The following is a 27,621-nucleotide window of genomic DNA, read 5'->3' as shown; positions in this document are numbered from 1 at the left end:
GGCTAGTAGAGAGAGGAAGGGGGCGAATCTGCTGCCCCGCAGAGCCAGCCCTTCTAGTAGGGGCAGGGAGGCTAAAGAATTGTGGGGAGGAGTAATTGCCTTCTCCTCACCCCCGCGCAGTGATATCTGCCCTCACGGCTGGGGGAGGGGAACTGGGTTAATGCCCCTGAGGACCACGGCCCAGGCCGCCGCTGGGCTGAGGCTTGCAGCCTCATAAATGCAGAACCTTGACATCACAATCAGCCTGAGCTTTCTATTGGCTGCAGCAGCTGTTAATCAGCAGTGGAGGAATGTGACGGGCTGCTGATGAGCTCCGCCCCGCCCTCCTCCCTCCAGCCAGCAGCAGGCGCTGCAGGTGTGAAGAGAAAGGGGAGCCTCTGGGTTGCCGAGACCATGGTGCAGCTGGGGCCGTCTCCCCTGCACCGATAAGGTGCGGCCGAGGGTTTGTTAGCGGGGCAGAGCCCCGGGAGCTGCGGAGCACACAGAGCCCCAGGGCAGGCGCTGGAGAGCCGCACCGTGGGGAGCCCCTCGCTTAGAGCCGGCAGACGCAGAAAGACTCACGGTTAGCTGCCTTCGTCTGGCACAGATGCACACGCAGCTCAAGTGGGGCCCTCTGCTTGTGGGACGCCCAGGGCAGTTCAGTGCTCAGCAGCCAGCGGCAGCCCTGCGGTAGGGACGAGAGGGGTCTGTTGTCGCGGCGTAGATGGAACGTATGGGCTACAGGCGCTAACGTTACCCAGTCGCCGTCCACCGTCGAGCAAGGTGCAGGGTTTCTATACAGAGGCCTCAGTCTGCTCAGTTGTGTCAGCCGCTCTGAGACCTGGGAAACTCATACCATGCTCGGGCTATTCAGGGCGTTGCTTTTGCTGCCTCTGTCCGGTCACAGGCTCCCAGCAGTGCTGCAAGCTATGCAGTCTTGGCTGGCTAAGCCAGACGGCAAAAGGAGGGAGAGGGAAGAAATAAGTGGGGGAGGAAAAGGACCCACAACGGCGGGAGTTTGTGACAATCTCACACCCTAGGAGGTGTGTTTGGGACTCAGCCAGAGCTGGAAGATGATGTCATCTGGATCTCTCTCTCTAGCTGGGTCTGCTCAGGACATCCCTCAAGACCAGGCTGACCAAGCCCCGGGAGATGGTGGGGGTGGCACTCATGATGGTGAAGCTCGCTGCAGTAGCCAGTTTTTCCTCTGAAGAGTCTCTTTCTTTAAGGACCCCAAAAGGGGGCGATGGGTGGAACAGCCCCATCTCTCATTTTGTCCACCACCTGGGCCTAACATCTGACACACCAGTTCTGGTTCATTAATTTCCAGTTCCACAGTTCCTCATTTACCAGACCTGATCTTACCACAGTCCTCGAGTTCTATCATGAGACCTTTTTGTTTGGCCCGATTCACTGTCTCCCTTTCACACCTCGTCTCAATGATTATTATAGTTATTGTGACATCTTAGGAGCTTCCCCTGGCCCTTTTACAGTTGAGGGAAAATTTGGTGGCCCTGTTATCACAGCAGGGAACCCCTGAAAAGGGAGCAACCGGAACCTGAGACCAAGCCACTCCCAATCCTTCCACTCGCTGTCCCTTCCTTGGAATAACTGTTAGCTCTGTCTTGCTGGCAGGGAGATAGGCCTGGAGGGTCTGTGGCTAGCGCTGCTGCACAATGGGGCCTGGAGGGAAGCTGAGTCAACCAGGCTGACAGCAACACACATACACCCTGGAAATACTGGGGAGGGGTGAGGAATAGAGAGGACACAAAGAAAAGGGCCCCTGTGGAGGAGAGAGAGAATCCTGCAGGAGAAAGGCTGGATCAGGAAAGGGTTTGAGCGAGAAGGATGTGCAGGGATGGACGATACAGTGAGCTGGAGTTATGGGCAGGAGATCCTGGACAGACACAGGCCAGTGTGACCTGAGAGCCAGGGTCTCAAGAGGGGGCAAAGCTGGCAGAAAGCAGGGCTGAGAGAGGCCTAGGGGAGGGAATGGGCAGCAAATGAGTGTGGGACACCCTGCAAACCCTAGGAGTTGTCCACTGTGATTGGGGGCTGCGTGTGCCAAGGCATCAAGGCATTGGGAAAGGACTATCCCCTCTCACTGTGGCTCTGGGGAGGCTGCAGCTCCCTGTTCAGGAGGGGATGTAATGTAATGGCATCATGTAATGGCAGACAGCTAAAAAGTGACAAGTTTTTTTAAGTGCTTATGTACCAGTGCTAGAAGTCTAAATAAGATGGGTGAACTAGAGTGCCTCGTATTAAATGAGGATACTGATATAATAGGCATCACAGGAACTTGGTGGAATGAGGATAATCAATGGGACACAGTGATACCCGGGTACAAAATATAGGACAGAACAGGTCGTGCTGGTGGGGGAGTGGCACTATATGTGAAAATGTAGAATCAAATGAAGTAAAAATCTTAACTGAACCAAACTGTACCACAGAATCTCTATGGATAGTAATTCCTTGCTCAAATAATAAGAATATAGCAGTAGGGATATATTACCGACCACCTGACCAGGATGGTGATAGTGACTGTGAAATGCTCAGGGAGATTAGAGAGGCTATAAAAATTTTAAAAAAATAATAATGCGGGATTTCAACTATCCCCATATTGACTGAGAACATGTCACCTCAGGACGGGATGCAGCAATAAAGTGTCAAGACTCTTTAAATGACGGCTTCTTGGAGCAGCTGGTCCTGGAACCCACAAGGGGAGAGGCAATTCTTGATTTAGCCCTAAGTGGAGCACAGGATCTGGTCCAAGAGGTTAATAGAGCTGGACCGCTTGGTAATAATGACCATAATATAATTAAATTTAACATCCCTGTGTCGGGGAAAACACCACAGCGGCCCAACCCTGTAGCATTTAATTTCAGAAAGGAGAACTACACAAAAATGAGGTTAGTGAAACAAAATTTAAAAGGTACAGCACGAAAAGTAAAATCCCTGCAAGCTGCATGAAAACTTTTTAAAGACACCATAGAGGCTCAACTTAAATGTATACCCCAAATTAAAAAACATAGTAAGAGAACCAAAGAAGTACCACCGTGGCTAAACAACAAAGTAAAAGAAGCAGGGAGAGGCAAAAAGGCATCCTTTAAGAAGTGGAAGTTAAATCCTAATGAGGAAAATAGAAAGGAGCACAAACTCTGGCAAATGAAGTGTAAAAATATAATTAGGAAGGCCAAAAAAGAATTTGAAATACAGCTAGCCAAAGACTCAAAAGTAATAGCAAAAAAACATTTTAAGTACATCAGAAGCAAGAAGCCTACTAAACAGCCAGTGGGGCCACTGGACGATCAAGGTGCTAAAGGAGCACTCAAAGACAATAAGGTCATTGCGGAGAAACTAAATGAATTCTTTGCATTGATCTTCACGGCTGAGGATGTGAGGGAGATTCCCAAACCTGAGCCATTCTTTTTAGGTGATAAATCTGAGGAACTGTCCCAGATTGAGGGGTCAGTGAGAGGTGGTTTTGGAACAAACTGATAAACTAATCAGTAATAAGTCACCAGGACCAGATGGGGTTCACTTAACAGTTCTGAAGGAGTTCAGATATGAAATTGCAGGAAGACTAATTGTCATCTGTAACCGATAATTTAAATCGGCTTCTGTACCAAATGGCTGGACGATAGCTAATGTGACGCCAATTTTTAAAAATGGCTCCAGAGGCGACCCTGGCAATTACAGGCCGGTAAGCCTGACTTCAGTACCGGGCAAACTGGTTGAAACTAAAGAACAAAATTGTCAGACACAGAGATGAACGTAATTTGTTGGGGGGAATCAAAATAGTTTTTGTAAAGGGAAATCAGGCCTCACCAATCTACTAGAATTCTTTGAGGGGGTCAACATGCATGTGGACAAGGGGGGGATATAGTGTACTTAGATTTTCAGAAAATGGCCACTGTTGGAAGACGGGATACTGGGCCAGATGGACCTTTGGTCTGACCCCGTGCGGCTGTTCTTATGAAGACTTAGGTACCATGTGTCTGCATCCACAACAGCCTCAGCCACATGTTTCCCTGGCCTCCCTCCACAACTGGGCAGGGACCTCCCAGCTCTGGGCCTAAAGCCACCTGCCTCCTTATTCGGCCCCCTCCTTCCGGCGGCGTGTTGGTGCAGATTGGTATTACTATCTGTACCGATGCCGAAACAGAGGGGCCATGCGACTACCGCACTGTAACCCCATCAGTCCTTGCCCCCACCCCTCGGCGCCCCCGTCCTTTGGGCAGAAACCACAGCTGCCTGCCTCTCCAGTAAGGCACCTGTCGTAGACTCACCATAGTAGAGCACTTCCTTGTGGCGAGAGCCAGCGTCACAGTCCCTCTGCCTCTTGCTCCCGACCCTGCAGTGAGTTCCCCTCCAGGGTATGTTGACTCCGCAGCCGGGGGAGGGCTCCCCGGCCCAGACAGCCACTAGCTTTGCTGAAGGCCGCATCCTAAAGCGAGCAGCCTAGCCGGGGGCAGCACAAGCTAGCTGTTTGCGTACATGCCCAGGGCGTCCGTGTCACTTTGTACGCAGGTGGATTGCCCCAGTACCTGCCCACGATGCTACCCTAGCAACACTGCTGTTCTTAGCACCTGAGCTCAAGCTGGGAAGCACAGGCCCGGGGCAGTACAGATCCGCCCTCAGAGCCCTGCCCCCTCTGAGGTGACAACATCCCAACTGAGAGGAATGAAAACACTCCCTCCCTTCCTGGGCTCCGTCCGCCAGTCCTCTCCTGGCCTCTGCAAACTTCCCCCTCGCTCTGCTACCCAGCCCTGCCCCCCACGGCTCTCTCCCCAGCACCTCCCAAGCCACCCACCCTCAGGGCTTCTCCCCCACTGTCTTTCTCCTTCTCCCTTTAGAGACAGTCCCAGTGTACAGCCACCTTCCCAAACACCCCTTTGGGTTCCTGTCCTAGAGAGAGAACTAGGACTCCCCACCCCATGGCCCTCAGTCCTTCCTTTATAGGAACCAGCCAGGCTGGTTCTCTCCAGCTGGATCTAACCCTTAATTAAGGGCTAATTGGCCTTTCCTTTTACCCTCTTACTGTCAGTGTGGCTGAGGTTTATACACCCTGGTGCAGTGTCTCGGACACTGTGATTTGCTCTAACATACTGTAATAACGCTGCAGAGTTGGGAGGACAGTGCAGAGGGGCGGGGTGGGGCGTATCAGTGAGAGGTGCCATTCGGGGGCTGCACCAAGCGGCAGGGGGGTGAGAGAGTCACAGGTGGATTTCTGAACAGTGGCTGGGTTGAGGTCAGAACCTGTGTGAGCTGGACAAATGGACAAGGACTTGGGACAGACGGACCATACAGGCTCGGTTAGGATGGTGCGGGTAAGAGAGAACAGAGGGATCTGGCCGAGGTCGTCTGCTCAACGTGAGGTACGGGCTGCAGCAGGTCTGAGTGAGGAGGTGCCTCACTCTGGGACCTGCAGGCTGGCCGTTCTTCTCAGTGCCATTCATTGCCTTTCCCCCCTAGATTCCCTGCTGGCCTCGGCACAGGACCCCACCCGCCATGGTGGAGTACTATGAAGCCCTGGGCATTCCCCGCAGCGCCTCCTCTGACGACATAAAGAAGGCGTAAGTCCCGCTTCCTTGGAGCAACTGCAGCCCCATCCCCACACATCCCGATGGCACCGTTCCTCTGTGCTTGCCCGCGCTGTCCCCCAGGGGCTCTGGACTTAGGGCGTCTAGCGAGCTCTGTGGCCCACAAAGGAAGAAGGCAGCACTGAGTCCCACTGTCACGTAACAGAACCATGGACATACAGTCTTCGCTACAGGGACCATGCCGCCCTGTCGGGAAAGGGGGCAGTTCTCGGCCTGTGCCCTGCAGGGCTCAGACTAGATGGTCCCAACGGGCCTTGGAATCTAGGAATCTATGCTGAGGTGGCTGCAGGGCCAGGAGGGCGGTGGAGGTGGAGAGGGGGTATCTGCCAGTGTGTGGTGTGAGCCGGGACACGTGGTGGGGTGGGAGTGGCTGGGAGCTGGCTCCCCTGTAGTACCCTGTGCTGTGCCTAGGTATCCCGTTAGGGGCTGCTCTTTCCCCACTGAGCTGTGATAGAGACAGGGAGGGCGATGGGAGGGCAAAGGTGACCAGACCCCCTGCAGTTGGAGTTACCATGGGAGCCCTGCCTTTGACCTCGAGCCTGCTGCTCCTGAAATCAGGGTCCAAACACCCGTCAGCGGGAGCAGGCAAGGCCCTCTGCAGCAGGGCTGTGGTTCCACCTAGCCACCATTCGCTCACCGCCACGCTGGGCCCTGAGATCCCATCATTACCGTGGCCCGGGGTTGTAGAAAGCCACGTGAGGAGACTGACACGTGTTTGAGGGGAGAGGGCCCTCCTTCCTGGGCAGATCCTCCCGTGGTGTCCAGCACGAACCATCCCTGGTCCCTGCTGGGGTGCCGTAGCATGGCAGAGTTATTGTCATTCCTTAAAGCAGAGGTTCTCAAACTGGGGGGCTGTTTTGGCTTGTGTGAGAAGCTTTAGGGAAAAAACAAACAAACCCTTACTGCGCACATTTTGCTCACAGCAATCAACAGGCATCTACTTAAATCACGGAGAAATCACACATTTTTTGCAGGTTGGTCAGGGGGTAAAGAGCCAGTTTCGCGGCTGTGTTCCTACAGTTGTATGTTCCATGCCACCCTGACTTCTACGCTGCGGCTGGCGGGGCGCTGCCTTCAGAGTTGGGTGCCTGGCCAGCAGCTGCCGCTCTCCCACCGCTCAGCTCTGAAGGCTGTGCAGAAGTAAGGGTGGCAATACCGCGACCCCCCTACAATTGGGTTGCGACCCCTTTTGGGTCGGGACCCGCAGTTTGAGAAATGCTACTCTAGAAGGCCCTGTGCGTTTTGACGGATTTCTGTTAAGCTTGCACAGCATTATACGAAGTTGTTGCCATCGGTATGTTAATCCGTTTGCTGTGAGGTGCTGTGCACATTTCGTTGTAAGCATGGACCACAAGCACAGTTTTACTTGTGCTGTTATTACAATGGATCGTTGGCTCATTCGTGCAACAGAAAAGAACAAAACAAAAAAACCAGCTCAAGTGAAAAACAAAGAAGCCAAAACAGATCCAAGTGAAGCCCCGCTGCGGGTGGGAGATACTGAGAAGCGAGCCACACAAACAGTGAAGCATGGTACAGATAAGGCTGTGACATGTGTAGTCCGTTGGGGGAGTGGCCCCTCTCTCTCCAAGTCTGTGGGTGGCCAATCCACCCCACTGTGTCTCCAGGGGTCGCCCAGCGTGGGGAATCAGCGGGCGTCGGGAGATGTGGGTGCAGGTCTGTGATCGGGGCCGAATGACAAACACGGTTACAGAGCCCAGCCCCTGGTCAGGGCGGGGCAGTGAAGAGTCTCTGGCTCAGGCTGGCCCACAGGCTGGGCAGCAAACAGTCGGGCCCCCTAGATCTGGCGGGGGGCCGACAAGTGCAGGCGTCTTGCCTAAGGGAGGGGGAGGCTGCCCCCCACGGCTGGGAGTGGCAGGGGGGATGCAGGCCCACCCACTCCACTGCGTCCTGGCCCAGAGTCCTAGCAGTGGGAGAGTGGTCTGGCGCTGGGTCACGGGGATCCTGACTGTAACATGCTGACTCAGAGTCGGCTACCCCTGGGCCACTTCCCAGCTCCCCCTCTGGGCGTTGCTGCCTCGGGAGAGGGTCGTCCTAGTCGTTGGGGAAGAGGGTCTGTAAATGGCCCTGGCCAGTCCTCGGCTCCCTCATTGTCTGCAGCAGCCTCCCGGCTCAGGAGCTCACAGGAGGCGTCTGACTTCTCCGGCGGCTGCCTCCCAACTGAGTTCTCTGGCACACCTTTTATACTTCTAGTCCCGCCCACTGACTTCTGGTGGGAGGGTTGAGCGAGGTGTGGCTCCGCCCACCAGGGTTCAGTGAGGGGTCCCTTGCCCTCCAGGTCTGTGGGCGGCCAATCCGCCTCACTACACATGGCATAAAGTCAAGTGGAGGAAATACCGAGAGGAATACACACAATACGGCTTCCCCCACTTGCTGATTGGAAATGTGGCGCACCCACGGTGTGTTCTGTGCTCAGAAGAGCTTGCACAAGATAGCTTAAAACTCGTAAAGCTGCAGCAGCATCTGCAGCCTAAAGACGCCACGCATGCCGATAAGCCAACAATGCATTTCCAGCGGAAAGAATGAGACCTTAAAGGTTGATGGGATGTTATGAACAACCAACCAACCCCAGAAAAAGCACAAATGGCTTCCCACAGTTTCCTACCTAATTGTTAAATGTAAAAAAGCCCCACACAGTGGGCGAATCATCATTCTCCGGTCGCAGTAGCAATGTGTTGCATTGTGCACAGTGACAAATTTGCAACTGCACTTCTAGCCCTTCCGTTGTCCAATGATACAGTGGCATGTCGCACTGATGATATTGCTAACGACATGAAGGTTCAGCTGATCGAATGGTTTAAACATAGCCCCAAATACGCCTTACAACTCGATGGGTCTACAGGCATCTCTAATCCAGCTCAGCTGCTTGTGTACGTCAGTTACTGCTGCAACAGGAAGCTGTAAGAAGATTTATTATTTTGCAATTCTCTTCAAGGAGAGACAATGGGACAAGAAGTATTTTGCAATCTTGACAACTTCATGCATGAAGAAGGACTGGAGTGGTTATGCTGAGTTGGTGTATGTACAGATGGGGCCCGTGCTATGGGGGGAAAAGTTGGAGTAAAAGCAAGTTTGGGGATTGGTGCCGCATGTTATTTTCACGCAGTATGTACACGCAGGGAAACTCTGGCTTCCAAGACACTCGAACCAGAACTTGATTGTGTTCTGCTAACTGCAATCAAAATAGTGAACTTTGTTAAGTCTTGTTCCCTGAACTTGAGATTGTTCTCAAGTTTATGTAGAGATGGGGTCAGAACAGGAGAAATCTGGGGGCTACCTTGAGAAAAGATCCTGATGCGTGTATTTGAGCTGATAGATGAACTCCACTTGTTCCTTCTTGATGCCGGCTCACCTTACGCAGAACTTCTGTCTGATTCCAAATGGCTTTCAAACCTAGCATATTTAGCAGACATTTCTGAGGAGCTGAATGTTTCACTTCAAGGTGCCACCTTGAACCTTCTGCTATTAAATGATAAAATTGACGACTTCTTGAAGAAATGTACTCACTGGAAGGAGCGCCTGGAAGGTGGGATGGCAGAAATGTTTCCAGTGTTGGCAGAGTTTTGGGAGGAGAACGAGCTTGAACTTGAAACAGTAAAACCAATCACGGCTCGTCATCTCGCAGGCTCAATAGCTCCTTTCAGAAATGTTTTGAGGATTTGACTCTCGATCAATATGACCGGGTTTGACAACCTTGTCAGGTGACCCATCACTGAAGACAATATTTGCTTCCACCCCACTAAGTGAGTTCTGGCCATCAATCGCCGGGGTATCCAGTGTTACCCGAAGCTGCAATGAATCTCTTAATTCCTTTCACATCAACCTGCTAATATGAAACAGCCTTTTCTGCCCTAGCTTACGTCAAAAACAAAGCCCAATCTCGGCTCCAGGTAGAAGGGAACCCTCCGGATTGGTCTCAGTCACCCAGTCCAGGAGGGAATTGATCTGCTCCAAAAAGCCCCCAGCACACTAGTGACAACAGTGTGATGCCCCTAAGCAGGAGTAACATTTCCATGACTCTCTACTTCAGTGGCTCTGTCTGAGCCAATGCCTTACGGGTTTTAATAGTTAGTGAGAATCGCATATTGATTTGGTTTATCGGTATATGTACTGATGTGGTGGGGTGGGGGATACAAACACCTACAGACACAAAGAAGGGGGGTGCAATCAAAGAAGTTTGAGAACTACTGCCTTAAAGGGTGCTTGTGCCCCTCCTGGCACTTCAGGGAAAAACCCACGACCACCATCAAAGGGCAGCTTGTCCGAACAAACCCCAGGGCGGGAAACATGTCCAGAGCAGGGAGTCATAGCCAGGAGACACTGCCTGCCCCCCGAGCCAGGAAGCACCCTGGTGTCTCCGACCAGCACTGCTGTCCGGGCCGTTAAAAGTCCGGTCGGCGGTGCAGCAGGGCTAAGGCAGGCTCCCTGCCTGCCCTAGCTCCGCACACCTCCTGGAAGCAGTGGCATGTCTCTGTGGCCCCTAGGTGCAGAGGTGGCCAGGGAGGCTCTGTGCGCTGCCCCCGCCCTGAGCGCCGGCTCTGCAGCTCCCATTGGCTGGGAACTGTGGCCAATGGAAGCTGCAGGGGCAGTGCCCTCGGGTGCAGGCAGCACGCAGAGCCCCCTGGCTGCCCCTACGTCTAGGAACTGGACATATCAGCTGCTCCTGGGAGCTGGCTGAGGTAAGCACTGCCTGACCAGAGCCTGCACTCCGAACCCCCTGCCCCAGCCCTGAGGCCCTTCCCACACCCCAACCCCAGCCCTGACCCCCCTCCCGCACCCCAACCCCTGCCCCAGCCCTGAGCCCCCTCCCACACCCAAACTCCCTCCCAGAGCCCCCACCCCAACCCCCTGCCCCAGCCCTGAGCCCCCTCCCACACCCAAACTCCCTCCCAGAGCCCCCACCCCAACCCCCTCCCCAGCCCAGAGCCCCCTCCCACATCCTGAACCCCTCATTTGTGGCTCCATCCTGGAGCCTGCCCCTCCTTCCAGAGCCCTCACCCACTCCCAATCCCAGCCCTGTTAAAGTGGTGGAGGGTGGGGGAGAGTGAGCGATGGAGGGAGGACGAATGGTGTGAGCAGGAGGCGGGGCCTCAGAGAAGAGGCTGGGCAGGGGCGGGGCCTCGGGGCAGGGGGCTGCAGGGGGTGGGGCAAGGGTGTTCGGTAGCCGCTCTGGATCCCGTGAGGAGTCACAGCAGGAAGAAAGTCGTCCCCCGTGTCCAAATGGAGCAGAGGTGACGTCCATGGGGTTGATCCGGACGCACGGATCAGGCTGGGCAAGGCCTGACTGGAGACGTGGGGCAGCCTAAGGGACCGGGGCACTGCTGCGCTTGCCGGGGCATCTCCAGAGCCAAACCCGGCTCTCTAGGAAGATCCAGCCCTGCTTTCTGGTGGAGCAGAGCTTTGGGGAAGGAGGGGACAAGGGGATGATTCGACAGGGCGCAGCCCCTGGTGACCAGCACACTCAGGGATCACTACTTACTGCTGTCTCTCTGGACCTGTGCAGGTACAGGAAGGCGGCACTGAAATGGCATCCGGATAAGAACCCGGGGAACAAGGAACACGCCGAGCGGAAGTTCAAAGAGATCGCGGAGGCCTACGAAGTGCTGTCGGACAGTAAGGGGCCGGCGTCTCCCCTCCCTGCGGGCTCAGTGTGGGTCCTGGCAGAGGGGGCCGGCGTCTCCCCTCCCTGCGGGCTCAGTGTGGGTCCTGGCAGAGGGGGCCGGTGTCTCCCCTTCCTCCGGGCTCAGTGTGGGTCCTGGCAGAGGGGGCCGGTGTCTCCCCTCCCTGCGGGCTCAGTGTGGGTCCTGGCAGAGGGGGCCGCTGTCTCCCCTTCCTCCGGGCTCAGTGTGGGTCCTGGCAGTGGGGGCCGGCGTCTCCCCTCCCTCCGGGCTCAGTGTGGGTCCTGGCAGTGGGGGCCGGCGTCTCCCCTCCCTCCGGGCTCAGTGTGGGTCCTGGCAGTGGGGGCCGGCGTCTCCCCTCCCTGCGGGCTCAGTGTGGGTCCAGGCAGTGGGGGCACACTCCCTGCACAGGGCAGGGTGGCCATGGGTCAGAGCAGGCTCTCACGTCCTCTTGCTGCGCTTGGAAGAAGGGTTTGCTCTCTCTGTTGCCCGCTGGGTTGCTTCCAGCGCTGTGTGTCTCACCCGTAGACGGGACAACTGTGTTACCCAGTGGCCCAGTGTGCCGCTGTCCTCTCACCAGCTGCCCCAGTCGCTGGCTGCCAGGTGCTTCCAAGCCTGCAGGGCCTGGGGAGAGTCTAGTCACTAGTTCTAGCTATGGGTCTAAAGGGCGCACTCCAGGGCCCAGACCTCTCATCCAGCTTCTTCCCACCACTGTCCAGCCATCCTAGACCTCAAAATCCATGTCTGAGCCCTCCGGAACCCCCCAGTGCTCATTTGCCCTCCCGCCGAGCTCCACGGGGGCTGCGGGCACTCTTGCCTTCCCATTCAGCCCCCTTGGGGACAACGTGGCAAGAAAGCAAAGAACCCAGACGGTGCAGGCGAGGTTCCTAACTCCAGTGACATCAGCCTTAGAGCCTTCGAGAGTCACAGATCCCTAAAAACTACGAAAGCCGTGAGACACCCGCTGCCCCGGGCTGAGCTAATCTGAGGTTCATCAGCGTTTCCGGCTGGACAGCGTCCCCGCTCTCTCCCCAAGCCCTTTGCTCCTGGGGTGAACCCCCTGCACAGAGCCAGACCCCGCACCCACAGTGGGCCCGGGGCTCTGCACCATGTGCACAGGCTGGGAAGATCCAGCTCCACCAGGCAGGCTTGCCCTCCCTTTGCGGCCCCTGTGTAGAAAGGCCATTGTCCTGGGGGGCTCGGCCAGCTCCCCCCTATAAATGCCGCAGCGAAACGGCTGTAGCATGGACACTTGCTATCGCCACAGAAGGGGGTTTCCCATCGCTGTGTAAATCCACACCCGTCCCCCGAGGGGCGGGAGCTGGGTCAATGGAATCGTTCTACCGTTGATCCTACGCCGGGGCTGAGACTGGCTTAACTCCATCTCGCTGGGCCGACCCAGGCTGTGGGTGTGGACCAGTCAGTCCAAGGCGATTCCAGGCAGCTTGACGGCTGTCAGTGATGGCCCTTCAGTGAGGTGTCCACTGCCTGGCCCCGGCGGGGCAGCTGCCTGGAATGCAGCACAACGGGCTGCCCTGGGCCCGCCAAGCTCCTGCGCCAGGCTGCCAACATTTCAACACAGGCACTCAACAGAGACTCCGTAATCTACCGTCGCCCGCTGCTCCAGCTGGGCCCTCAGGCGTCCCGTGGCTCTCCCTCTGCCATCACCTCTCCTGCGTAACTGCCGCCCCTAGGAAGGGGCAAGGTGCCGTTTGCCAGGCTGGGACGGTAGAAGGGAAGCCTGGTGGAGCAATGCCTCCTGCCTCCTCTCTGCCCCCGGCCCAGGAGTCCCATGCAGGAATCCGTCTGGCTACTGTGGTGCCCCTGATCCCATGCTGAGCAGGGGCTGGGAGCCTGGAGCCCTGTGATGACCCCTGAGGTGCAGGATTGCTCCCCTCTGAACATGCCCACATGTAATGCCCCAAAGGTGGGGGCTCCCACCCCTCGCCCTGGGGACAGTTCCAGAGCCCAGCCCCTCCCTCAGACAGGAGCTGCTTCCGGATAGTCAGCCTCCATCTTCTCCCCTTGTGCCCTAGTCACAGCCCTGGCACACCCTAAATCCCTGTCCCTTCCCAGCAGCCGCACCCTCCCCATAGCTGCCGGCTTTGGGCAAGTCCCTCGTTAGCTGTCTTTGGGCTGAGCTAGGATGAAGCCCCATTAACCCTTCTTCAGGATCCCCAGGCTGGTCTCCACTGAAAACTGAGGTCAGCGTGTGAAAAATCCACCCCCCGGAGAGACGTCGCTGTGCCGAGCTCACCCTCCGGTTGCCAGCGCTGGCCGATGGAAGTTCTTCCGTCAATCTTGCTGTCGCCTCCAGGGCGGTGGGTTAACGACGGCGAAGGGAGCCCCCCGCCGTGTCTGCACTGACGTGGGGCAGCAGTTTCAGTGCAGACATAGCCCAGTCCCCGGATGGTTCCTATTGTGCATAGCCATACATAGCCAGACATAGCCGAGTCCCCTGGGGTTTGCCCTGGAGCTCTCCAAAGCAGGCCCGGGCGGGAGTCGCCATGTTCTGGGCAGGAGGTGGTCTGCAAGGACAGGAACGCCAGCGTCATTTGGCTCTTTGGTGATTTCATTCCCCGGCAGAGATCGGGACATTTAACTTCCCCGCACGCACCGAGCACCGGGGCTGGGAGACTGGTCTCGTTCTACAGTCCTGCGGGGTGGCAGCGTGTACTTGTGGGTTTTCCCGTGTCGGTCATGCCCGTGTGTGCTGCCATCTTCTCTCAGCATCACCAGCCCGTCTGTTCCACAGCCCAGCCTCAACCCTGGCTGGTACCTGGCACTACCCAAACTATCCCGCCTTTTGCTCACCCAACAGCCTGTCAGCTCCCTCCTGTCCCGGCGTCCCCGGGCGATGCTCTGGAACTGCTCCCTATGAAGCCAGGCAGGACTCTGGGGAAGTCTCCTTTCTGTGAGCAGACTGTCCCCAGGACACACAGCTCACCTGGCTTCCACCTTCCTGGGTCTGACCTCGGAGCATTCAGCATCCTCTGCCCCTCCGTGCACTTTCCACCGTGAGTTCACCCAGGCGGGGTCCTGGGGAAGCCAGAGGGTCCTGCACCCCAACTCCGCAGTCAGATGGGACTCTCAGCCAGCCAGCAAAACAGAAGGTTTATTAGACAGTCTAACACAGAGCTTGTAGGTACAGAGAACAGGACTTCTCAGCGGGGTCCATTTTGGGGGGCAGTGAGCCAGACAACCCCGTCTGCACTTCACTCCATGTCCCCAGCCCCAAACTGAAACTCTCCAGCCACTCCTCCTCTGGGCTTTGTCCCTTTCCCGGGCCAGGAGGGCACCGGATTCCTTTGTTCTCCAACCCTTTAGCTCTCACGTTGCAGGGGGGAAGAGCCAGGCCATCAGTTGCCAGGAGACAGAGCGTTGGCCATTTATGTACCCTGGCCCTTTGCTCTGCAACAATTACACCCACTTATTCCACCCCCCAGAGACTTAAGAAATGCCTAGGGGAAACTGAGGCACCCCTACAGTATTCAGAGGAAATATTAAGAACAGTCCCACTTTGTCACACCTCCTCTGCCAGTCTGGGTTCTGCTTGGTGTGTTCACCGGTTCCCTCCGCTGCCAGTCTGGGTTCTGCCTGGTGCGCTCACCGCCTCACAGGCCTGCATGGCTCCCTTGATGCCAAGGCTGCCTCGCTGCCCCAAGCCGCGGACTCCGGGGTCACACAGGTCAGAGGAGCAGGCCCTCCCCAGGTGAAGTTGAGAACTGATCACTGTTTCTGCAGCCCCCTGGGGATCCTCTGGAAACCTGCTCTCCCGTCCCTTACTAGATGGGCAGGGAGCCCTGACATAGGCGCTGGCCCAGGCAAGCCTGTGGCAGTCCCATGTCTGTTCCTCTGGCTGCTTCCCCATTTGCGGGCAGGCACCCTCTGGCCCTTTGCTGGGGCTGAGGGTCAGCCTGGTGAAAGGGCCACTGTGTCTGCAATGAGACCCGCACTTGGCTGAAGATGGGCTGGGTGACCTCTTGCTCCTTCTTCTTTCCAGAGAGCAAGCGCGACCTCTACGACCGCTACGGCAAGGACGGGCTCACGGGGGCAGGTGAGTGACCCACTCAAGAGAAGTGGCCTTTCCCGCGGACCAGCACTGGATTCCAAGGGACTGGTCTATCCGTGGGTGCGGTTCTCCAGCCCGGGGTCTGTATGCACGCCCTGGCTTAGGGGGCCTCCTTCCTGGTTCGGCATGAAGCACCTGTCACGGAGTCCCCGGGCGATGCTCTGGAACTGCTCCCTATGAAGCCAGGCAGGACTCTGGGGAAGTCTCCTCTCGGGGAGCAGCCTGTCTGCAGGACACACAGCTCACCCGGCTTCCACCTTCCTGGGTCTGACCTCGGAGCATTCAGCCTCCTCTGCCCCTCTGTGCGCTTCCCACAGCGAGTCCGCCCAGGCAGGGTCCTGGGGAAGCCAGAGGGTCCTGCCCCCCAGCTCCGCAGTCAGACGGGACTCTCAGCCAGCCAGTAAAACAGAAGGTTTATTAGACGACAGGAACATGGTCTAAAACAGAGTTTGTAGGTACAGAGAACAGGACCCCTCAGCTGGGTCCATTTTAGGGGGCAGTGAGCCAGACAAGCCCGTCTGCCCTTCACTCCATGTCCCCAGGCAGCCCCAAACTGACTCCCCCTCCAGCCCCTCCTCCTCTGGGCTTTGTCCCTTTCCTGGGCACCGGATTCCTTTGTTCTCCAACCCTTTAGCTCTCATCTTGCAGAGGGAATGGCCCAGGCCATCAGTTGCCAGGAGACAGAGTGTCAGCCATTTATATACCCAGGCCCTTTGCTCTGCAACAATTACACCCCCTTATCCCACCCCCTAGAGACTTAAGAAATGCCTAGGGGAAACTGAGGCACCCCTACAATATTCAGAGGAAACATTAAGAACAGTCCCACCTCGTCACAGCACTCTTGGTGCCCTGCCCCAGCCATTCCTCTGAAAAAGCCTCCCGAGGTACAGCATGGTCCTGAGACTGCAGCTACCATTTTAGTGGGGCACACAGAAAAAATCTGAGCTCTCCCTTACCTGGTGCGAATTTAGTGGAGTCACTTAATTCCTCCTGGAGCTGGGCCCAGCCCCACCAGCCTCCTCGGAGACACTGGTGCTCAGACAGCGGAGTGTGGGGGCAGGGCGGATGGCTCCAGACCCCCTGGGAGATTCTCCCCATGGGCGTTAAGGGCTGGGCTGACCCTTTGTATGGTCAGGGAAGCTCTCCCAACCAGAGATCCCCATGGGAACCGCCTCGGACACCAAAGGCATTGCATCCTGAGATCCATAGTGTCCAGAGGCCACAGTTCTGGGTGAAGGTCTTTCCGTCTGGCTACAGAGCTCTGGGGATTCCAGCCTTGCCAGCCCCCAATGACCTCCTGTTCTCCTTCCCTGGGAAGGCAGGTTTGTAATGGCCAGTGTCTGCTTTTCCCCCAGGGACCGGGGATCCCCGGGGTGGTGCCGGAGCTCCGGGCTTCACCTTCACCTTCCGCGGCGCAGACGAGGTCTTCAGAGAGTTCTTTGGGGGCCGAGATCCTTTCGCCGACTTCTTTGGTGAGCATTAGCCCAGTCTGGCCTCCTCCTGAGGTGAGGTGGGCCCAGCCGTCCCCACGGCCCATCTGCTGCCCTGGGGGAGTGAGCTGGGGGCCTGATGTCCTGCCTGCGCAGGTCCTGTCAGCTGGAATACAACCAGACCTGGGAGCGCTGCTGGAACAGCCAGTGGGAGAGCTCATCCCTTCAGCCCCGATGGATCTCGCCCTGGCCCAGCCCCGAGTGTCACGCCCCCTCGGGAGAGCCGGGGGTGACTGGACTCTCCACAGGAGTGGGTGTGACACCCTCCCACCCTGAGATTTCACCCTGCCAGGCTCCAGGTGACTCATGGCTTGGGTCCAGCACCAAACCAGGACTCATGTTACCAGGCAGAAAGGTCTGGCTCAGTAACTCTCCCACCCCTCGGTGCTGAGGGCCAGTGGCAGAGCCCCCAGGCATCGTTGCCGTTGGCGAGATCAGGCTCCGGTACAGAGAGACAGGAGACAGGGCTCATTTCCTCCGGTTCATGTTCCACCGTGGAGCTGGGCCGCGGCCCAGCCCAGGCCACGGCCCCAGTCACTGCTCAGGCTGTACATTCCCTGTAGCCCCAGTGGGATGCTCACGGCCTCTGGTCACCCCCCATGGCCCCACACAACCATTCAAGCACTTCCCCTTGTAGATTCATAGATACTAAGGTCAGAAGGGACCATTATGATCATCTAGTCTGACCTCCTGCACAACGCAGGCCACAGAATCTCACCTACCCACTCCTGCGAAAAACCTCTCACCTATGTCTGAGCTACTGAAGTCCTCAAATCGTGGTTTAAAGACTTCAAGGAGCAGAGAATCCTCCAGCAAGTGACTCGTGCCCCATGCTACAGAGGAAGGCGAAAAACTTCCAGGGCCTCTTCCAATCTGCCCTGGAGGAAAATTCCTTCCCGACCCCAAATATGGGATCAGCTGAAACCCTGAGCATATGGGCAAGATTCACCAGCCAGATACCCAGGAAAGAATTTTCTGTAGTAACTCAGATCCCACCCCTTGTTTCACCCCTTCCCTGTGTGGTCCCCCCACTTGTCCCCACTCCGAGCTGATGCTCTATCCTGCTTGTGCAGATCATATTAGAAGCGCCTCCAGGCAGGGACCTTGCTTTGTTCCTGTCTGTGCTGCTCTGTATGTCGCCCTAGATAAACGCCACTGTGCTGGGAAGAAATTAGTCAGCAAATCATTGTGAGCTGAGAGATTTCAGGCAGCCAAATCCTGCACCCCCAAACCCCCTTCCCACCTTGGAGCCATCAATCCATGGCCAACTCCTTTCCCTGCCCCATTCCCTTCTCAGGAGCAGGTGCCTTCTCCCCACCCCTAGCCAGCAGTAATGCCTCTTGGGACTGCCCGAACCTGCCCCTCAGCTGCATCCCAGAGACGCAGACAAACACGGCTTTGGCGTTCAGTTCTCAGCACGTGCCCTGCACCCAGAGTCCTCCCGGAACAGGCTCAGCTTTGTACCCGCTCCTGCCCTCAGAACGTCCATGGCATAACCTCGACAAGGGCGCCAGGACGTAACCCACGGGCCCTGTGCAGCGTCGGAGCCTTTCACAGCCATGTGTGGGCACGTTTCCGTGTGCGCTTGGGCTGTGCACGGCAGGGCTGCTTTACCCTCTCGCTCAGCCAGAGTAAGTATCAGCTCCTGGCCCCACAGCGCAGGGTGTGTCTCCGTCGGCCTTGGCAGTCCCTCTTGCTGAGGGCTATCTCCGGGCTGCAGGCCCCCTCTGGCACACTACACGCCTGCTAGCTCGCCCTGGACTGTACAGACCAGAGAGCTGCAGGACAAATGGCGCTTGGAGCTGAGCAGGGAGGAGGAAAGAGGGCTCTGACAGACCCAGCTCCCAGCTGGCTTAGATTCTTGGCAGGGAAGAGCCCAGCTCCCCTGTGGAGTTAGCACCAGACAGAAGATTTGATGGTCCTGGATGACCACAATGGACCTTAGTTTTCACATCATCAGCGACTCTGAACAGCCCCTCAAGTCACTGGAAGAGAAGTACCTACATGGGACCAAGAGCTCAGCTCTCAGAGGCCTCTGTGGTCCTGCCCCCAAAGGCAGAGGGGGATCCACTGGCAAGGGGGGAAGTGAGCTAGATTCAGACTAGCAAGGAAGGTGCAAACGGTGCGGGGAACTAGCCCTGGGGCCAGCTCACCCAGGGATCTCGCTCAGTGTCTTCAGTCCAAGACGGGGCGGCTCCAGGAGACTCTGCAGCCCAGCGGGGAGCGGTGGGTGTGACACGGACATCTCTGGGCTATGCAGGGGGTTGGGCGATGGTCCCTTCTGGCCTTGCAATCCTTGAATGAAATGACCCCCTGCGCCAGCCTGCTGCGCCCGCCCCGTTGCTGGGAGGAGGAGCAGTGCAGCCATCTCCCAGCCGGCACTCGGCCGCCATTCAGCCCTACCTGGCTCATGCCTGCTGGAGCGTGATATTAGTACTGACACAGCGCCCCAAATCTTCAAGAGCACCGAAGCAAGGCCCCTGCCCCACAGAGCCTGGGCTCTCCGTGGACGGGGGCAGGAGCCCCAGGGCTGGAGCGCGGCCTGCAGCAGGAGTCCCAGCAGCTCCATGCTACGGGTTTGGGTGGCTCTGTTGTGTCTGTCCTTGGCGGGCGGGGGCAGAGTTCCAGGCTGTGCTCCCATCACGGCCCCCCCGGAGAGCCCCCTAGTGGCGGTGACCCCTCCCCCTGCCCTTCCCGTTAGCTACCGGGCCGAATTACCCACCCATGTCCTGCTTTCCAGATGATGTGGGCCTGTTCTCAGATCTGCATGCCGGAGGGCCCCGGGGCCACGGACGGGGGGGCCCCTCTGTTGCCTACTCCTTCTGCTCCTATGCCTTTCCAGAGCAGTCAGGTAAGGGGGCAGGGGGTGCCAGCAGACCAGCTTTGGGCTCCCCGTCGCCACGGATTCTTCCTCTGGCTCCAAATTGTAGCCCAGCCCCATTGTCCTCAGCTTCCCCCCCGCGTCCTTCCTCTGAGTCCTGGCCCTGTCTGAGCCCTGCACATCTAGCGCCATTCCCCTGCTCTGCCCAGCCCAAACCTTCTCCCCTCGGCTCCAGCTCCCCATCCAGCCCAAACCTCCTCCCCCTAACTCCGGATCCCCTGCCCGGGCCAAACCTCCTCCCCATGCCTCCATTCCCCTGCCCGGCCCGGCCCAAACGACACTCTCGCCCTGCGACTCCTAGACAGATATTTCCTATCCCAGTTTCACACCCGCCCTGCAGTGCATCCCCTGGCTGACCCATTACCACCCCGTCACCCTCTCACACCTGGCCAAGGACCCCCTGTGATCCCGCGGGGCTCCCCGGTGCCTGGCCCAGGCTGGGGGCTCCTGCTGTGAGGTTGTCACCCTGTTTTTCAGATTTCTTCTCCTCGTCCTTCAGCCCTGGCACCGACCCCGGAATTGGCTTCCGCTCAGTTTCCACCTCCACCACCTTCGTCAACGGCAAACGCATCACCACGAAGAGGTAGGGAGGAGCCAGCGCGGACTGGCCAGTGGCCAAGCTAGCCTGTCTCCCAGCAACACGGCAGCTGCTCCAGGGGACCAGATCATGGAGCCCCCAGTCCCGTGTCCCACCACCCACCATGCCAGAGCCCTCCATGGGGCCAGCCAGGCTGGTGTCCTGCTTTCAGCAGTGGCTCCCTGCCCCGTCTCAGGAGTGAACCTGAGCTGAACTCCTGCAGGGTGAGGGGGAGCCCAGCAATCCCCGGAGTCACACAAATGACCCTGACTCTGGATGCATTCCCAGTGCCATTGTCTCATGCTCTGGAGGGCTGGGGGACGGAGGGAGGGTGCAGCAGCTTCCGGGTGCGTGGAACGTGTGAGCTCCCATGGGGCACGGCCCTGAGGGAACGGGGCACAGTATGCTCACAGCTGCGCATTTTGCGAGGTGGGAGGCAGTGCTGGGTGCCCAGGGGTAGCAGCAGCCTCCCCACCTGCTGAGTGTGTGTGGCCAGGGCTGGCGGGTTTCCTTTCCTTGGGGTTCCCACTGCCTGGGGCATGGGGCAAAGTGCTCACGTGCTCAGAGAATCCGGGATCCAGGGGGCCTGTGGCAATGTACAAGCGAAGGGTGTGCGGGCGGGCGCGGGGGGGGGGGGAGCAGGTGCGTGGGTGTCTCTTAGAGCGGGCCGTGTGGGTGGGAAATGGGGAGGAGGAGTGAGTTTCCTCTCTGCTGGACCCATATGCTCTGTGCCCGGGATGTGCCACACTGACAATGCCACGCTCAGGGCAGGTACACCAGAGCTGGTGGTTTGCTCTGTAACTAGATGCCCCAGGCCCGTAACGAAAGCGCTGCATCGAGTCCTCCCCGCCAGTCCCCTCTGCGCAGTCCAGCCCTTGGCTCCCAGCCAGACTACCCGGTCCCATGTAGCGAGGGACGATTGAAAAACCATTTCCCTGTATGTGAGTTTCTACTAATCCCAAAGGGCCAGACACTTACCCCAGGTCAGTATGAATCTCAGATCTTACCCACGTATCACCCTGCCAGCCCATCCTTAGTGAGCTAACGAACGGTTTATTCAGGAAAGAAAAGCAGAGAGTTACAAATGGGTAACAGATCATATACGGACAAGTGATGGCGAAGTCCTTAGACAGGGCTGTAGCAGGGATGCAACAGACGGGTCGCTTGCAAAGTCTCTCTGGCACCTTCCCATAGATTGGCAGGTCTTCGGTCTACGTTCAAGATGCTCCTTTGAGTTGTAAATCCACAGTCCATAGAACTAGGACAGGAAAGAGGCAACATGGAGATGTCTCAGGGGTCTTTTATATCCTTTGCCGTGTGCGTGGAAATGTCCTGTCCCAAACAAAGCCCACAGCCCTGATGCATGGAAAGTTACTGCCCAAGATGGAGTCCAGGGGCACATGGGCAGATCACATCCCTCACGTGGCTTGCTGACTCCCAGGGGCTGCCACTGCCCATCTTCTCTCTGAGGGGTCTTCAGGAAAGGCTTACGGGGCAGGATGTGTATCTTCAACAGCCCGTTGTGAGCCGAGTGTCCTTGATGGGCCATGAACACACAGCTGTCTGGCCCTGCTGTAAACCCATCCGGAGGCATCACCCACGAACAAAACACCGGCTGGAGATACACAGCCCATATTCCTCACTTCCGATACAAATCTGATAGGTGGATTTCACCAGGATAATCGCACTCGATAGATTATAGTGTTTCCATTGACACCGGACATGAGACACTTTGTGCAAGACTTGTTGCAAATGCACCACAGTGATAATATCAGGAATAGAAATGGTCATCTCCACGCATACAGCACCCCCTCCTCTGTTCCCCAGGATCATCGAGAACGGCCAGGAGCGGGTGGAAATCGAGGAGGACGGAGAGCTGAAAGCTACAGAGGTGAATGGTGAGGAGCAGAGCTTCTGGGCCTCCGGATGGGGGTTGCGCAGGGCCGGTAACTTGTGAGGCCATGCTGTGTGCCTACCCTGGCCGGTGCAATTACCAGGGAGACTGGGGGAAAGTCTGACGGGAGAGGGAACTTAGCCCACAGGGGCCTGGAATGTAGAGTCTGCCTGGTGCAGAAAATGGGAACCAGAGCAGTTCAGTAAGTAGCCCGGGCTAGCCCCGCCCAATGCTGGGTGAGCAGACGGGCGTCGGGAGCGTCTGCGGGAGAGGGGAGCACCCGACGCAGAGACGGGGCTCCTGGGACATGGCCCGACGCTGCATCCCCACCTGGTGCTGCCAGACAGGCAATCTCCCCTCGGCCGTTGGCCCTGGGGGACATGTCCCTCGGACCTGGGGCTAACTGGCCCCTTATTGGCAGTGTCAGCAGAGGGGCGCCAGGGAGCTCCCCCAGCTGGAGGTGGGGTGGGGGGTTCTGGGCAGGGGCTGTGGGGAACTCCACTTGCCCACACTGTGCCCGTCTGAGCACAGAGGAATTCGCTCTCTGGGGCTGTGGATCCCTCTTACCAGAACCTGCAATGCCACACTGGGGCAAGGAGCCGAGGCCCATCTGTACACTGAATCTGGGCCCCTGCTTCCCTGGCTGGGGGCTGGCCCCGGGTCCTGGGGACGCTCTGGCCGGGTCCCTCTCCCGTTACTCTGGTTCGGGTGCTTTTCTTACAGACATAGCCAACAGTGTGGAGCCTCAGGTAGGGCTGCACCGCCAGGAACAGCACGACATCCTGAGCTCTGCGTCCGACTCCCCCACCCCGCAGCGCCCCCCAAGCACGGCCTCCTCCTATGTGCTCCCCGAAGAGGAGGACAAAGATCTGCACCGGGCCATGGCCTACAGCCTGTCGGAGCTGGAGGACATGGGGCAGCATCGAGTGGACGCCCGCGGCTCCAAGAAGAGACGGGTCAGTACGCGGCGGGCCCGCAAGGGGGCCAGCGAGGAGGCGGGCGCTGCCCTGGCACCTCAGAGCCGGACCAAGGGAGCAGAGAGCCCCGGCGGAGGAGACAGCGCAAAGGAGGGGGAGGAGAGGGCGGCCGAGCTGCAGAAGGTGGGGAGCATTCCTGGAGCCACGGGGGGCGGGTTGGTGCCAGACGAGAGCGAGTCGGTGCCGGACAAGAGCCGGTTCACGCTCAGCGACCTCAAGTCAGCGCTTGCCGAGATCGAGTCTGCTCCCGACGAGATGGAGTCGGTCGTGTGTGTCCTCCTGTGACGGTGGCCACGGGGAGCCCTCAGCACGCGGGGATCTGCTGGGACTGCACCAGGCAGTGGCTAGTAAAGGTCAACATCAGCGCTCCGAGCCTGCGTCTTTATCATTCACTGAGTCAGGAGCCACTCAGGCAGGGCGAGAGCAAAGCCCGCCGGGCCAGGGTCTGCCTGGTCTCCAGCCCCATTGCCCTGGGAGCTGCTCGGGGCCCCGTGGCCCTGGGGCTGTTTGGCGCTCCCCGTCTCTTTCTCTGGGACCATCTGTCCAGGGTGGAGGCGCAGCGCTTTGGGAGGACCATAGTCCCAGGGCAAGAGAAGGCGCATTGGTTAGTCCCCTCCGGGGGCTTGGGGTTCAGCGGCATGCCCCTTGCTGAGGGGCATCTGTGATCTGCATGCCCAGGTGAGAGGCTTTTCTCAGCTACTCCCTGGAAACCGGTGTCAGAAGGGTGTGCTGTGGGACCCTGGCTAGCAGCATTAGTCCTGGGAGCAGATGGAAGGGGTCAGAGAAGAGCAACAAAAATGATCGAGGGGCTGGAGCAATTGGCTTATGTGGAGACACTAAAGGAGCCAAACCTGCAGCTTGGCCAGAGGAGAGCAGGGTGGACGTGAGAGCTGGCTCCACAGAGCTGGAGGAGGAGCCCTGCTAGTGTTAGCATGTACACGGGGAGTAGTGGGAGTAGCAGAGTGAAACTAACCAGGGAGACGCTCCTTCTGAATAGCAGGGAAAGCTGCCAGCAGGCAGATGGACCAAGCTGGGGGATCCTTTCCCCCAGGGAGGGCGGAAAGCCCGAGACCTCGCCTGCTGCGTGCGAGATGAATCCAGCTGCGAGCACGATCTGTCCATCAGCACACAGAGCTACAGCCAGTCCCTGGCAAGGCTTCCTGCTGCCCCCTCTCTCCTGTGCACAGGAGGCACCAAAGCAAGCCCGTGTGCGTTCCAGAACAAGACCCCACCCAGGAGAGCCCAGGCAGTGGAGAGGAACTCTGTGAGGGGGCTAGAGGGCTGCTCTGCCTCCAATACCCTCTCCCATCCATGGGTCACGTGTGGAGCATCCCACTCCCCAAACATAAGTTGGGGCAGAGTCAACACGACGTTTGTAAGGGAGATCAGGCCTCACCGAGCCATTAGAATTTTCTGAGGGCTCAACAAACATGGACCAGGGGGATCCAGTGGCTATAGGGTACTTGGACTTTCAGAAAGCCTTTGACAAGGTCCCTCACCAAAGGCTCTTCAGCAAAGTAAGCTGTCATGGGGTAAGAGGGAAGGTTCTCTCCTGGACTGATAACTGGCTAAAAGACAGGAAACAAAGGGTAGGAATAAATGGTCGGTTTTCAGAATGGAAAGAGGTAAATAGCAGGGTCCCCCAAGGGTCTGTTGTCACGGAGTCCCTGGGCGATGCTCTGGAACTGCTCCCCATGAAGCCAGTCAGGACTCTGGGGCAGTCGCCTTTTTGTGAGCAGCCTGTCTGCAGGACACACAGCTCACACTGCTTCCACCTTCCTGGGTCTGACCTCAGAGCATTCAGCATCCTCTGCCCCTCCGTGTGCTTCCCCCAGCGAGTCCGCTCAGGCAGGGCTCCTGGGGAAGTCAGAGGGTCCTGCACCCCAACTTCGCAGTCAGACGGGACTCTCAGCCAGCCAGTAAAACAGAAGGTTTATTAGATGACAGGAACATGGTCTAACACAGAGCTTGCAGGTGCAGAGAACAGGACCCCTCAGCTGGGTCCATTTTGGGGGGCAGTGAGCCAGACAACCCCGTCTGCCTTTTACTCCATGTCCCAGCCAGCCCCAAACTGAAACTCCCTCCAGCCCCTCCTCCTCTGGGCTTTGTTCCTTTCCTGGGCCAGGTGGTCACCTGATTCCTTTGTTCTCCAACCCTTCAGCTTTCACCTTGCGGGGGTGGGAGGGTGGGGGGAAGGGCCCAGGCCATCAGTTGCCAGGAAACAGGGTGTCGGCCAGTCTCTATGTCCAGACCCCTGCACACACCTGCCCTCTAGGGCTCTGCAATGATCATACACCCTTACCCCACCCCCTAGATACTTAAGAACTGCATAGGGGAAACTGAGGCACCCCCACAATATTCGGAGGAAACATTAAGAACAGTCCCACTTCGTCACATCTGTACTGGGACCAGCCCTTTTCAACATATTCATAAGTGATCTGGAAAAAGGGGTGAACAGGGAATTTGCAAGCAGATGGTACAAAACTACTCAAGATAGTAAAGACCCAGGCAGATTGCGAAGAGCTACAAAGGGATCTCTCAAAACTCGATGACTGGGCAACACAATGGCAGATGAAATTCAATGTTGATAAATGCAAAGTAATGCACATTGGAAAACAGAATCCCAACTAGACATATACAATGATGGGGTCTAAATTAGCTGTTACCACTCAAGAGAGAGATCTTGGGTCACTGTGGATAGTTCTCTGAAAACATCCACTCAATGGGCAGCGGCAGCCAAAAAAGCCAACAGAATGTTGGGAATCATTAAGAAAGGGAGAGAGAATGAGACAGAAAATATCCTGTTGCCTCTCTATAAATCCATGGGACGCCCATATGTTGAATACTGCGTGCAGATGTGGTCACCTCGTCTCAAAAAGATATACTGGAATTGGAAAAAGTACACAGAAGAACAACAAAAATGATTAGGGGATGGAACAGCTTCTGTATGAGGAGAGAGTAAAAAGCAGGGACTGTTTAGCTTGGAAAGGAGATGGGTAATGGGGGAGGATAGGATAGAAGTCTATAAATACATGACTGGTGTGGAGAAAGTGAATAGGGAAGTGTTATTTACCCCTCCACATAAGATAAGAACTAGGGGTCATCCAATGAAATTAATAGGCAGATGGTTTAAAACAAACAGAAGGAAGTATTTCTTCAGACAACGCACAGACAACTTGTGGAACTCATTGCCAGGGGATGTTGTGAAGGCCAAAACTATAACTGGGTTCAAAAAAGAACTAGATACGTTCCTGGAGGATAAGGCCATCAGTGGCTATTAGCCAAGATGGGCAGGGTCAGAACCCCCTGCTCTGGGTGTCCCTAAGCCTCTGACTGCCAGACTCTGGGACTGGACAACAGGGGATGGATCACATGATAATTGCCCTGTGCTGTTCATTCCCCCGGAAGCACCTGGCCCCGGCCACAGTCAGAGACAGGGCACAGGGCCGGAGGGACCCTTGGGCTGACCCAGCCTTGCCGTTCTGTTCCAAACCACCCCTGCCACCTGATGTCCCTTTTCCCTGCCGGCTCGGGACTCCAGTCCCTTGCCTGGCTGGAGCCAGACCCACCAGCCTGATGCAAACACAGACCCAGGTCTGAACCACGTCCCCCACAAGCTGCAGGCTTAACTGAAAACAGCTGAAGAAGTGCTCCTGTCTCCCGCACTCAGATACCCAAACAAATCCGTTTTACCCTGTAGAAAGCTTATACAGGCTAAACTCATAAATTGTTCGCACTCTATAACACTGATAGATATGCCCAGCTGTTTCCCCCCCCCCAAGTATTAATACATACTCTGGGTTAATTAATAAGTAAAAAGTGATTTTATTAAATATAAAAAGTAGGATTTAAGTGGTTCCAAGTAATAACAGACAGAACAAAGTGAATTACCAAGCAAAATAAAATAAAACACGCAAGTCTAAGCCTAATACAGTAAGAAAATTGAATACAGATAAAATCTCACCCTCAGAGATGTTACAATAAGCTTCTTTCACAGACTGGACGCCTTCCTAGACTGGGCCCGATCTTTTCCCCGGTACAGCCCTTGTTCCAGCTCAGGTGGTAGCTAGGGGATTCCTCATGATTGCAGCCCCCTTTGTCCTGTTCCACCCCCTCACAGAGCTTTTGCACAAGGCGGGAACCCTTTGTCCCTCTCTGGGTCCCCACCCCTCCTTCTCAATGGAAAAGCACCAGGTTAAAGATGGATTCCAGGTCAGGTGACATGATCACATGTCACTGTAAGACTTCATTACCCACTTGCCAGCCCACAGTAGACAGGAAGACTTACAAGTAAACAGAGGCATTTGCAGTCAATTGTCCTGGTTAATGGGAGCCATCAAGATTCCAAACCACCATTAATGGCCCACACTTTGCATCATTACAATAGGTCCTCAGAGTTATGTTTCATATTTCCAGTCTCAGATACGAGAACGATACATTCATACAAATGGGATGACCACACTCAGTAGATTACAAGCTTTGTAATGATACCTTACAAGCCACCTTTTGCAT

General features: G+C 56.9%; 1 protein-coding gene across 1 annotated transcript; it reads left to right on the top strand.

Moving 5' to 3' along the window:
- The first annotated feature begins 510 nt into the window (after positions 1-510).
- Positions 511-23,428, top strand: LOC311528096 (dnaJ homolog subfamily B member 2-like). The gene is made up of 9 exons (XM_084642722.1): positions 511-562; positions 5,455-5,555; positions 11,104-11,213; positions 15,222-15,275; positions 16,646-16,762; positions 19,521-19,631; positions 20,139-20,244; positions 22,066-22,136; positions 22,856-23,428. Exons 2-9 carry the CDS (start codon positions 5,491-5,493, stop codon positions 23,392-23,394), a joined length of 1,173 nt encoding a protein of 390 aa, XP_084498848.1. The 5' UTR covers positions 511-562; positions 5,455-5,490; the 3' UTR covers positions 23,395-23,428.
- Positions 23,429-27,621: the final 4,193 nt, after the last annotated feature.

This window comes from Lepidochelys olivacea (assembly GCF_965140295.1).
Source record: "Lepidochelys olivacea isolate rLepOli2 genome assembly, chromosome: 11".
Classification (NCBI taxonomy): Eukaryota; Metazoa; Chordata; order Testudines; family Cheloniidae; genus Lepidochelys; species Lepidochelys olivacea.
The sequence above is the reverse complement of the archived record's forward strand: the minus strand, read 5'-3'. Positions and strand labels throughout refer to the sequence as shown.

Bases quoted from the DNA above. Each gene is read 5' to 3' on its own strand.
- LOC311528096 (XM_084642722.1), top strand. From the start codon at position 5,491: ATGGTGGAGTACTATGAAGCCCTGGGCATTCCCCGCAGCGCCTCCTCT. The intron at 11,214-15,221 runs GTAAGGGGCCGG...TCTTCTTTCCAG, and splicing joins CTACGAAGTGCTGTCGGACA to AGAGCAAGCGCGACCTCTAC. The intron at 16,763-19,520 runs GTGAGCATTAGC...CCTGCTTTCCAG, and splicing joins TCCTTTCGCCGACTTCTTTG to ATGATGTGGGCCTGTTCTCA.